Source organism: Eulemur rufifrons, chromosome 19, assembly GCF_041146395.1.
Source record: "Eulemur rufifrons isolate Redbay chromosome 19, OSU_ERuf_1, whole genome shotgun sequence".
Taxonomy (NCBI): domain Eukaryota; kingdom Metazoa; phylum Chordata; class Mammalia; order Primates; family Lemuridae; genus Eulemur; species Eulemur rufifrons.
The window spans coordinates 79861752-79874006 of NC_091001.1; the positions used below are offsets into that span (position 1 = coordinate 79861752).

The window sequence follows — 12255 nt, forward strand, 5'->3', positions numbered from 1 at the left end:
TCTATCTATCACTGGATCTTCATGTTGAAGTTTCTGGAGAGGTTTTCAATTTTTTTCTTACCCTTTCTTCCCAGGGCCAAGGCCATGATACAAAAGTGTTCCCCCTGTCTTTCTCTGTGTATACATATTCTAGCAAACCACTAAAATTGTTGTTTTTTCCATGCTTTATGCACACATCTCTGATCTCCCCACCATGCTCAAGTCCTGGGCTTTGTCTTCCATTGATGGGATATCCTTTAAAACGTAGGCTTTAGACCATGATGGACTGGCAGATATTCCCAAGGCAAGCACAGGCTTTGGTTCTACTTTATCCTTTGAATTTGTTTGTTTTTTTCCCTTAGCCTCTGAAGATCATTACTTCTTGCCAGTTTAATCACACTCATATTTTAAATTTTTCTATATGTGTATACATGTGTATATATTTTTCCAGGCTTTTTGTTGTTGTATGGTAAGTTTCTCTGGCAATCATATTCATAATGCTGTTGGAAACTTAATTCCATCTAGTTGATCTTTAAGTTGCTGTAAATGCAAATCTTTCAGCATCATGGCAAATGAAAAACTAAGAAAGAGCATCATTGCCATCTGGTGGACAAATAGTATTATCACATCTAAATGAGACGCACTGTGACTCATGGCCTTCTCGTTACCTCCACAGTTAATCACTGGGGCCTGCCAATCTTTAAGGTCTTTCAAATCTGTCCCTTTATCCATTCTTCCAGTCCTTGGTCCAGATTCTATTTTTTTTTTTTTTTTTGCTAAAATCATTGCTTTTGAACTAGTCTCTCCCTTTAGTTACTATTCTTTCATTGTATTTTCCTTGTTCTTAGTGTCGACCTTACTTTTACAATTCTACATCAATTCAATTGGCTGTGTATCAAGTTCTTGCTTATGAACAAAAATTTTGGAAACAATAACAGCAGTCTGACTAGGTTGAGAACAAAGTAGAATTTCAATAAATGTTGGCTGAATTGAAAGTATTTAGCACCATTTGTTCATTTGCCTAATTCATCTGTGAGGCAGTATTTGCATAGAAATTCCCATGTTGTTTTCTGTAATAACATACAGATGAGTGACACTCCCATGCGTAACACTCCTATGGGCTCACCCAGATTTTTTAAAAATTATTTTTAACTATTACCAAAGGCATGTATGCATGTCCAATACAAAAGAATTCAGAGTTCCGTAAATAAGTAATTACATTGATGATGCTGGGCACCAGGGTTTCCACCATGGAAGAAGAATATGGAATGAGGAAAGGCAAGGAAGAACACTGTGTGGCTGGATTGGAATCAGAGATGTCAGAAAAACTTGTGATTTCTAATGTATGTTTCCTAGCTCTGTCTAAGGGCCGAAAAACAATGACAACCTAGGAGGCTCTGATCTTAGTTTCTAAACACTATTATCCACAAAAAGAAACTAAGGATCTTTGGAAACATGGCTGATTCCAGGGCTGAGGTGGGAGGAAAAAAAATCCCAAAACAAAAACCAAGGTAAACTCAGAATATCCTTTGCTGTAAAGAACTGCTCAAACAATAATAAAAACATGTCAAAAAGACCCCATGAGCCAGGTTGAAAGGTCTCCCACTGGCCAAATTTGGGATATTTTGATATTAAAACAAATGATAGTAATAGATTGAATAATATAGGAATCCATGAGTTTATGTTAATATACTAATGTGAATGAGAAAAAGAGATTTTCCTTACAGAATGCCACCTAACATACATAGAGGAATGATAAAATTGGAAAAATCACCAACAAGTAATTCAACCATGAAATATCACTGGATATTAAAATTAGTATGTGAAAATTTATTGAGAAACAGAATACTTGAGGGTTTCAAAGAATTTCCCCATAAAATGCTTATTAGTTTACTAAAAAAAAATTAGAAAATTTACAGTGGAGAAATCTAGTAGATATCACGTAAGACAAGTGATCAAAATTAACAACCTTGTACGGCACAACTGACACCATGATGTGATGCACATGAAAAGGACACAGTGTCACTTCTGTGGTACTCCTGTCAAAAACACAAATTTAGTCTAATCAAGAAGAAACATCAGAAAAATCCAAATTAAAGGACATTCTATGAAAAAGCTGACCCATGCATTCCATGACTTTGACATTTTTGAAAGACTGGTTGAAGAATTGTTCCAGATTAAAGGAGACTGGAGATATGACCACTAAGTGTAATGCATTATCCCTGATTGGATCCCAGACCAGATTTTTTTTTCCTACAAAGGACATTACTGAAACAATTAGCAAAATACAAAAAAGATTTGATAATAGTAATATATTAATGTAAATTTTCTAATTTTGACAACTGTGCTATGGTTATGTAGGAACACTCCCTTGTTCTTAGGAAATACAGACTTAAGTATTTCGGGGTAAAGAGGCATCACATCTATAAGGAACACTCAGGTGGTTCAGAAAAAAGCACTTATTCTAAGCTGATGGTAGATAAAGGGAAACCTTTACAGAATGACAACTAATAAATACATTAAGAACAATGGAGTTAGAAAACACAATTTTGCAAAAATTCTAGTAAAAATTTATTCAGACAAGAATCATCAAAGGATACTAAATCCAGAAGGGGGAGGTTTGATGAGGAATAGAATTATCAACATGGTCTCAGAGTTTCTCTTCACAAATTACCCACTAATCACAAAAGGAAAAACAGTAACTATACAGTGGAGAAACTGGACATCTTACTCAAGTCATCAAAATTAACATTACCAATGAGGAACAAAGGGACCTTCTGGGCATCTGGAAGACACATCACAGTATTTCAAGCCCCACTGCACAATCTGAATCTAACCATGAGGAAACATCAAACTGAGGGATAGTCTATCCTTTAGCTGCCCTGTATTTTTCAAATATATTAATATTGCAAAACACAAAGAAAGCCTGAGGAACTGTTCCAGATTAAAGAGTCATGACAATAGAACATACAATCCTGGCCTGGATCCTGTGGCTAAAAAAATATTATCAATAAACAATTGAAATTAGAATATGGGCTACAGATTATAATATTGTATCAATGTTAAATTTCTGAATTTGATAACTGTACTTAGGCAAGATAGTATGCTTGTTCTTATGACATACATGTATGTAATACTAAAGGGTAAAGTGTATGATGTCTACAACATACTCTCTAAAGGGTCAAGGATGAAAGTATATATCAAGAGATAGAGAGAAAATGATAAAGCAAACATGGGAAAAATTACAAAAGAAGTCCAAGTACAGAACAAAATATACGTTTTTCTTCTACTTAAAATTCCCAAAACAAATATATGCATATACGTGCATGTAAATGTATATTTCTAAGATACTAAAATTGTTAGTACTCCCTACACTCCCCCAGGTAAGGGAACTAGGAGCTAAAAGGTATTTGAAGGTTGGCATAAGGGTTGCAAAGGGTTAAGTCTATTTTGTCAACCCTTAAACCCACTACAGAGAAAAAACAGTACTAGCTTCCAGTGTTTTCCATATGGATACACTAACTTCTCCAAACATATGTAATTCTTCCATCATTTTGACAGCTGTATATTCTAATGAATGAATGTATAAAATTTACCTAAGTGTTCTACTGGTATTTGTTTCTGGTATCTTTTTAAATACAATCTGAGATTTAAAAAAAAAATACGTTCTTTCATCAACTTTTACATTTACTTTGATAAAAGTTATGTTTGGCCTTAATTCTGTCATCTTATTTTGCTAGTGTCTGTTTTTATGCTTTCCATTTAAAAAATATTTTATTGGGGTTCCTTTTCATCTAGTAACTACTACTACTCAATTTGTGACAGTCATATTATTATTATTTAGGCAATATGAAGATTTATAATACTAACAAAAATCTTCATAGAAGAACCCCAGTTTGGCCACTGGATCCATTTATGGAAGTAGGCTACTCAAGGGGTGAATATAAAATATGAGTTAGGCAAGTCTAGATTCCAGTTGACTCCTGAAAAGAGTACGTTTCTCTAAGTCAACCAACCCAATCTTTAATGGCTCTGGGACATTCTCTGATCATGTCCTGTTATGAGTCCCTTGTGTTATGATTTTAATTAAAAACCTCAAACTGATCAAAGCATGAAGAAACTTACTGTTCTCAGAGATACTATTATTTATATGTAACATATTCTTGTGAATTTTCTGGATATGAATAAATAACAATATAGCCTAGAAAAGCATATTTGAAAAACCTTAAAGTTAAAAAGATACAATTATAAATAATTTTCAGAGAAATTTAAAGACAATAATGCTGTATTTATATCATGTATTAATACATGATCACACTATTTATTCTATATATTTTACAGTGATATGTATTTATACACACTGCAACTGAAAATAGGGAACACTTAATTTTGTCTTCCATAGTAGGCTGCAGGTTCTAAAAGCAGAAATCCTGAACCTCTGAAGGCAGCCTAAGAAAAATATTCACTTGGAACCTTAAAGTAGTCCTTTAGCAGTCTACATTATAACAACAACAACAAAAAGAGTCAAGATGTTTGTTTTGTTCTATTTATTTCTTTTTGGAAGTCAAGCGAGGAGGCTAAAAAAAAAGTTTGGTTTCTGCTTCTGAGAGCTTTTCTCTAAGAGTTAGGGATTCATTTTCATTACACATCAATGTGGATGAACACCGTTCTTCTGGTTTTCACGACAATTTGAATTCAAGGTAATATGTATATGTTTTTCTGAAATCCAGTGTATTCATTTGCACATACGGGTGTACCTTGTGCTCTTGTTCACATATGGAAGGAACTGGCACTTTCGCTTCAAGAACAAATTTAAAATCACAAATCCAATTTTCCTTTGATTTGGGTCTGGGCTAATTACTAATGAACCATTCAGCAATGGCCTCAAACATTTAAATATCCTATGAAACTGCAATTAATTAACAGAAGGCTGGTTCTAAGAACTATGCCACCAGTAACAGAATGAGGGAAAAATTTTAAGTCTTGATGCCAAGTTCAGAGCAAAATATCTGCAATCTTCTCCTTACTTTTGCAATATTTATAAGTAAAGTAGGGGGGATGAGAATTATATGAATAATGTTAAATAAAAGTGCACACAGAACTGGGAAATGATTTGCATTAAATTTGCCACTTACTCTAGTTCAATAAAATGCTTGTAAAGAAAATAACCACTTAAGTTAGCAGAAGACTAGTTACACTGTTGCTGTTCAGAACTTCTTGAGAACAAAAGAATGAATATCAATCAACTTCCCTGGTTTAAACTTATTTGTCTTAAAACTTGTTATTTTGTAAGTTGAACATCTATGTTATGCCTTGAAAATTCAAAGCAGAAAGTAAAATTACATAGAATGCCAAAAAACTTCATCAATACATCTAGACAGATGTTTGCTTGTAGTTTTTGGTATCTAAAACCTTTTTCCCACACATCGCGCAGATACCTGAAACAAAAGAAAACGTGAGCAATCAAATCATAATAGCAATTGTTTGGTTAATTTAAGTCAATCCTGAAGCTTAAAACATCATGTAACAGCATCAGAAAAGAAATAAATATTTACTTTTAACTATTAACAAGTTTTATGTTCTATTTTGACTCAGAAAAAAAGGTTTTGATTAATAGAATTTAAGAAAGGCTATCTCTTTTCTGCTATCCAAATCAACAGCAAATGAATAGGTTTGATATGAATAGAAAAATGGTATTTAAAAGAAACTTACCCTTTTTGTAGGCACAGCCCTGGCAATAATGAGAACCTGGTTGGTGCACAGAACTTTTACAAATTCTGCAAGTGGAGAACTTATTCTTTCCGTATGGATCGAATCTAGAGAATTTTTAAAGATAGAAAAATGTATATGACACTAGAAACACTCATTAATACCTCACTTATGCAACACCCAGGATTAATCCCTGCTCTCCATTCCCTCCATCAAACTCTACCATTGACAGGCAGTCTGGCTCTTCCAGCTGGCTACTGTCTAATATGCCTGCATAGCTCTGCTCCATGTCATCTGTATGCTTACGAAGAGTCAGTTGTACAGTACTTATACCCAAACCTGTTCATATCAATTGTATCTGTCATTCTATTTGCATGACATAAATATTATGGATACTGATGAAATGTGAGTGCAAAAGAGTGACTGATTCCATACAAACTAAATGACTGCTTTAGGATGACTAGATAAGTGTGAATTATTAAACTTGATATTGAATGAGGTATGGGTAAGATAACTGTTAAAAATTGGGAGAAAATTATAAGTAGAAGAGAACTCTAACCTTTAAGTGTCAGTTTTTGCTCCACTTCAAAAATAACCAAAATATATATTCTGGTTATGATTTATGTGAGGATAATGAAGTAGAACTCTTATCAGCAGATTCATCCTCAAAAGGCCTTGTCTCTATATCAATGATTGATGAATGCATCTAGTGTTATGTGCTTTAATTTAAAATAAGGAATATGCATCTTTCAGTGATTGCCTATATTAACTGACATTTTTAATTAATTGACCCAATCCCTTTGGATAAAGGAGGTTTTACTATATAAAAATGCCATCTTATAGCGACTGGATTGTAAAATAACTTTAGAAGAAATATTTTCCCCTAAATTAGCAATAATGCTCTGATTTAAAAAAACTGCTTCCCTAAATACAAAATGAGTTTCTGTAATGATCCTCATATACTGAATACTAACACTGTCCTAGACCTGGTATCCTCTCTTAGGGTAATAGCACAACAGCCCATTTTCAAAGATTAATTTTTCCAAACCAAGAGAATATTACTGTACTCCCTCCCCATAAGAGAAGAGAGACACTATTCTTCTTTTCAATAAGCTCGATTTGTTTGTACCTGTATGCCTAAGGATCACTTTTTTCTTAAAACCATATTTTACCACTTTAAGATATACAATTTCATCCCTGAAATCCTTCAATGAATTGGAAGAGCTTTTTCTTAAAGTAATGATGCATTGTATATATAATGGTGTTATAGATTTAAAGAAAAAAGTAGTAAGCTTTCTAAAGTGTGATATTTAGAGTACCCAAAAGTAATAGCTACTTTTTAACGATATCAGGGCAAGTTTGGGAGCATAAAGGAAGTATATAAAACCATACAATCTGCATAAATAACAACCCAGTCAATAAAAATTGAATGGTCTTAGAAGACATCAATAAGTCAGTCAACAACATATAGTGTGACACTGCATAGGAAGATTGAATATGCCATGCTGTTTTATATCCATTGTTTAATAAGCACCTACTGTGTGCCAGGCACTGTATGTAGTAAAAGCTTTATTGCTATTATTTCTAATCCTTGGAATGATATCATAAAACAAGTACTTTACTCATCCAGCAAATATATACTGAGTGCTTACTATGTGCCAGCTACTGTTCTAAATACCAAAGAGGAACTTAATAGACAAGGTCCCTGTCCTCATGAGACTAATATTCTGTGAGAAGAGATAATAAATAAGGAAACAGACATTCTAATAAAACAAGCAAGCTTTTCAGATGGTGATATGTATTACAGAGAAAATTCAAACAGGATACTATGGCAGAGAGGAGGGGAAGGAGAGAAGAGATCATATGCTAGTTATGGAACCCTCTCTGAGGATGTGATACCTTCTCCTTGGGAGCTAAGACCCAAATAACAAGAAAGAGCCGATAATATAAGCTCTGAGGGATGACCGTGAGGAGGGAGCAGGAAGCACAAATCTTTTTAGATAGGAGTAGGCTTGTCATAGCTGATGAGGATTGTATGTGATGAATGAGGAGTGTAGTACAACAGGAAGTCAGAATGGAGGAGGGGTTATATCATAGAGGACCTTGTAAAAACATGGTAGGGGGCTTAGATTTTATTCTACGTGGAAAAAGAAAACCATTGGTGAGTTTTAAGCAAAGGACCTTTTTAAATGACCACTCTGGTTACTATAAAACAACTGTAGCAAACCAGAGACAAAGCAGGGAGATACAAAGTTTTTACAGTATTCAAGTAAGAAATAACAGTGGTTTAGAACAACATAATAGCAGCGGGATAGACAGAAGCAGACAGATTCAGGTTATATGTTGGAGGAAGGTCCAAAGAACTTGCTGATGGATATGGGAAGTGGGAGAAAGAGAGGACTCCGTGAGAAATTCTAGCTTTTAGGCTTGAACAACTAGATGAGACAGTGGTGCCACTTACTATGATGAGAAGACTAAAGGAAAAAGAGGTGGCTGTTAGACATAAAATTAGGTATGTCAAACAAGCAGTTAGGTATATTCTTGGAGCTCGGAGAAGTTAGGACTATGGATATAAATTTGGGAGTCATTAACATACAATTTGGATTAAAGCCAGGGGATTAAAGTCACTTTGGGAGAGTTTTGAGAGGAAAACCAGGAGAGTGTGGTATCTTGGAAGCCAGGAGAATAAAGAGTTTCCAAAAAGAGCCATTAAGAGGTTAAGTAAGATAAGAATAGAGAAGTGGCTATCAGTTTTAAGGGTCACTTGTGATCTTGACAAGAGCAGTTTGAGGGCTGTGGTGGGGATGAAAGCATGACAGAGAGAATGAACCTTAAGGAAATTGAGAAAGTATTTAGATAAAGCTTTGGAAAATGTTTGCTGTGAGGGGAAGGAAATGGGATGGCAGCTGGAAGGATTCATGGAGCTTAAGACTGGATATAAGAAAGCATGGTACCAAAAAACTGGTTTTAAGATAGGAGATATTTTTATTCCCATTCTCAGATGAAAAAGTGGGGTGGGTGGGGAACCTGTGGCCTTGGGGCCATGTGGCTTTCTGGATCCCTGCGTGTGGCCTTTTGGCTGAATTCATATTTTACAGAGAAAATTCTTTTAATTAAATCCTAGATTCTAGATTCAAATTTAGGTCTGCCTTCAAAGCTTACAATCTTTCTACATCTCCCTGTTCCTTCTGATTCATAGGACAATTAAGTAGTAGATAAAAAAAAGTCACGTTTTCTAGTGAAACTGTAAAAAGAGAGTAGCACCAATATCTTCATATATTGATATAGTGAAGAGGAACATGGTAAAAAGAAAGCAGGTTATAATAGACAGTTTGGCTTTGCGTGCTAGGAACTACCTAACTCCATGTTTTATTGAGACAGAATGGTGCACACAAAATTCACTCAAGGAGGCTTAAAACTACAAAGAGTGGAAATTTATATGACCTCTTCTACGGATACTCTTACCTACCTGGCTTTTTTTGAAGTCAAAGCTTTATTTTCATTTAGCTTTCTTCCACCACTTTCTGTATCAAAATAAAATATATTTTAGTGGGTTATTTCTACACATTGAACATGCAACATTTAACAATTACTTAAAAAGTTCATTCTTTGACCTTCTCCCAATAAAATAGCCTATATCTAAATTTTTAAAATTCTCATTTAAGGCTGGGCGTGGTGGCTCACGCCTGTAATCCTAGCACTCTGGGAGGCCGAGGTGGGAGGATTACTTGTCAAGAGTTCGAGACCAGCCTGAGCAAAAGTGAGACCCCGTCTCTACTAAAAAAATAGGAAAAAATTAGCCAGACAACTAAAAATATATATAGAAAAAATTAGCCGGGCACAGTGGCGCATGCCTGTAGTCCCAGCTACTCAGGAGGCTAAGCCAGGAGGATCGCTTGAGCCAAGGAGTTTGAAGTTGCTGTGAGCTAGGGTGACGCCACAGCACTCTAGCCTGGGCTACAAAGTGAGACTCTGTCTCAAAAAAAAAAAAAAAAGTCCTCATTTAATAGCCAGGTTCTTAAGGCTCTACTTAAAAAGAAAACATTAGAGAAACAAAAATTTGTATTTAATGATAATGAAGGTGAAAACAGTTTAAATCATTTGTTCAAGAATATGAAAATCAGGTGAGGAGAAGCGAAGTTAAATACAGATTCTAATTAAGTTGAATTAAATCAAATACTGTGATATAGTCATCACTTGAAAATCATTTACTACTTTTGCTATCTTCTGCCTACCGTATTAGGAACCTGTACATATAACTGAGAGAACTAAATAGAAGATATTAAATCATTGGTGGAAACAATAATCTTTAATGTTTAACAGATGAAATACTCTGAACACGTTTCGTTTTACAAATAATATAAAAGTGAAAACGTTATTCACAGAAAGTCAATTTTCTAAAAGAAAAAATACCTGTGGTATTCCTAGCACCATCTTTCCATGTATCTGGAGTGATAACCGTACCAAGTTTCTTTTCACCTGTTATAACAAGATAGTAAAGGGGGAATTAAAATTTACTATCTAATAAATATGCTACATTATGTCTAAGGTTCACAATGCTATCAACAGTCATACTAGAGTAGGAGCCTGTTAATGCTGGGACAGGGGCCAGTGAACTGTGACTCAAGATACTAACTGTGGCCAATGAATAACTGTGGCCAAGTAAAATCTGAAGAATAATATGGCTTATAATGGGCTTTCACTGTTTATACTTTAAACAAATCTGGTAAGTGTACTCATTCCACAAATATTTACTAAGCATCTATTATGTATAAACCACTAAACAAAGTGCTGAGAAAAATAAAGCAATTAATCAGACAAAACTCTAGATTTCAAGATTACAGTACACTAATTTCTCTAACAGCAGTCTTTAACCTGAGTTCCAAAGGTAGACCTTAGGTGATACATGAACAAGGGGGAGTTGTACACAAACCTTTTGTATGCCCCCCCTTTTTTTTGTAAGAGTCTATAGCCTTCATCAGATTCTCAAAGGGATCAGAGACTTCCCCCATCCCCTCCAAAAAAGGTAAGACCCATTCAACCAAAATATAAGCTAGAAAATAAAAAGTATAACAATTGAGAACGAGAATAAATTTAGAGCTAAAGTACTAGGAGAAATTCCACGCCAAAAGAAATAACCCTGGCTAGGGAAATCCAGGATAGTTTTGTGGAGAAGACAACAGAGAGGATGTGAATATGTGGCATAGGACTGTGAAGAAAGAGGAGGAAAAGAGGATGAGGGCAAAATAGATAAAAGATACATCCTGAGGAAAGGCATGGAAAGCTCAGAGTACACATGGGCACAAAGAGTAGTTTGGTTTGGTCTGGTGTAAGTGTGAAGAGGGTAAGGATCAGTGAAGATGAAGTTAGAAAGATAAGCTGGGGCCTTATTGTGGAGGGTCTTGAATGCCAGACTCCAAATATATAAACCACAAATTATTCACCGCACATTGAAAAAGTATTAAAGGTTTTAAGTTAGGGAAATAATAAATTGTACTTATGTTGAGGTTCAATTCAAATATCTGCTAGGTTTACTCTAAGCCATATCCCGGCATAATGATGAGTAAGAATGGGTAAGACGAGATCCCTACCCTTTGGTTCTAGTGCCCAGCATTTGGCATGTCCATTTCGTTAATACTCCTTGCATTAACGAAAAGGAAAGGTTAGTGTTTAATTGAGCATTTTTTATGGAAGGGGGACTGAGGAGCTCTGGGGCTGAGGGGAGGCAACAGAAATAGGCAAAGAGGTGCAGAACTGAGACAGTTCTGAATACAAAGTATACAGAACTATAAGGTCGTTGGGGAGGGACATGGATAGTTATGGGGACGGTAAGGAGGACAGAGGCTAGAATCAAGAGACCTGCGGGCGAAGAAAAACCAAAGAAAAGGCAAAGTTCCTGGCAGAGTCCAGTTAGGTGCTCCCAGCCTCCTCCCGCAGAAGCGGCCCCTCAACTCACATTTTTCGCACACCATCCTTCCGCCGTGTCTCCCCTAGAAGCCAAAGCAACAACAGCCTGAAAACATAAACACTACAGCCTTCGAAAGATTCCCCTTCCGGGTTACGTTAATCCACTTCCGGTCCCGAAGCCCTCGGCTCTCGCCTATCCCTCACCTGGAAGGCCGCGGGAGGAATGAATGCGACGAATAGGCGGGACTGTTCCATTAGCCCGCCCCTCCCTCTCTGCAATTGGCTTTGCGGCCCTGCGTCTCCGCCCTCCAGACCTGCGCCTGCGCGAGGGCCAGGGCCGCCCGTCGTACCTGATGGTAGGAGGCAGTAGCGCCCCTTTCTCTTCCCCGGGCGGGAGAGTTAGGTAAGCCCCGCTGGACGCCCCCGGCACGCTCGCCTCCCGGGAGTGCAAGCCACCCACGCCAACTGCCGAAGTGGCCGTGAGCCTCGGCGCCCCCGGCCCGCCCTTCGCCCGCCGGCCGCTTGAGCGCCAGTCTTCCGGCGTGCCCTGGGGGCTGATCCGATGGATAGATCCGCTTTCGGATCCGAGTTTCAGTCTCTGTCCTCAGTTTTCCCTGGTCTTCAACACCTGTGCTCTTCGGTTATGCTTCTCAGCGCGTT

General features: G+C 36.6%; 2 protein-coding genes across 2 annotated transcripts in view; one reads left to right on the top strand and one right to left on the bottom strand.

Moving 5' to 3' along the window:
- Nucleotides 1-4496: 4496 nt before the first annotated feature.
- CRIPT (CXXC repeat containing interactor of PDZ3 domain) lies at nt 4497-11701 on the bottom strand. The gene is made up of 5 exons (XM_069494634.1): nt 11645-11701; nt 10102-10167; nt 9158-9212; nt 5692-5795; nt 4497-5417 (listed from the first exon to the last, which is right to left on the bottom strand). The coding sequence occupies exons 1-5, from the start codon at nt 11658-11660 to the stop codon at nt 5353-5355; spliced, it is 306 nt and encodes a 101-aa protein (XP_069350735.1). The 5' UTR covers nt 11661-11701; the 3' UTR covers nt 4497-5352.
- A 228-nt stretch (nt 11702-11929) lies between these two features.
- Nucleotides 11930-12255, top strand: part of PIGF (phosphatidylinositol glycan anchor biosynthesis class F) — a 31922-nt gene continuing 31596 nt past the window's right edge. The window contains exon 1 of the mRNA XM_069493879.1: nt 11930-11998. The gene's annotated coding sequence lies outside the window, so the exon portion shown is untranslated. The remainder of the gene's footprint in view (nt 11999-12255) is intronic.

What these genes read in the sequence shown, in the direction of transcription:
- CRIPT (XM_069494634.1), bottom strand. An exon ending in TGGTGCTAGGAATACCACAG is followed by an intron (nt 9,213 to 10,101) that starts GTATTTTTTCTT and finishes ATTTTGATACAG; the next exon opens with AAAGTGGTGGAAGAAAGCTA. An exon ending in GGGCTGTGCCTACAAAAAGG is followed by an intron (nt 5,418 to 5,691) that starts GTAAGTTTCTTT and finishes CTTTTGTTTCAG; the next exon opens with GTATCTGCGCGATGTGTGGG.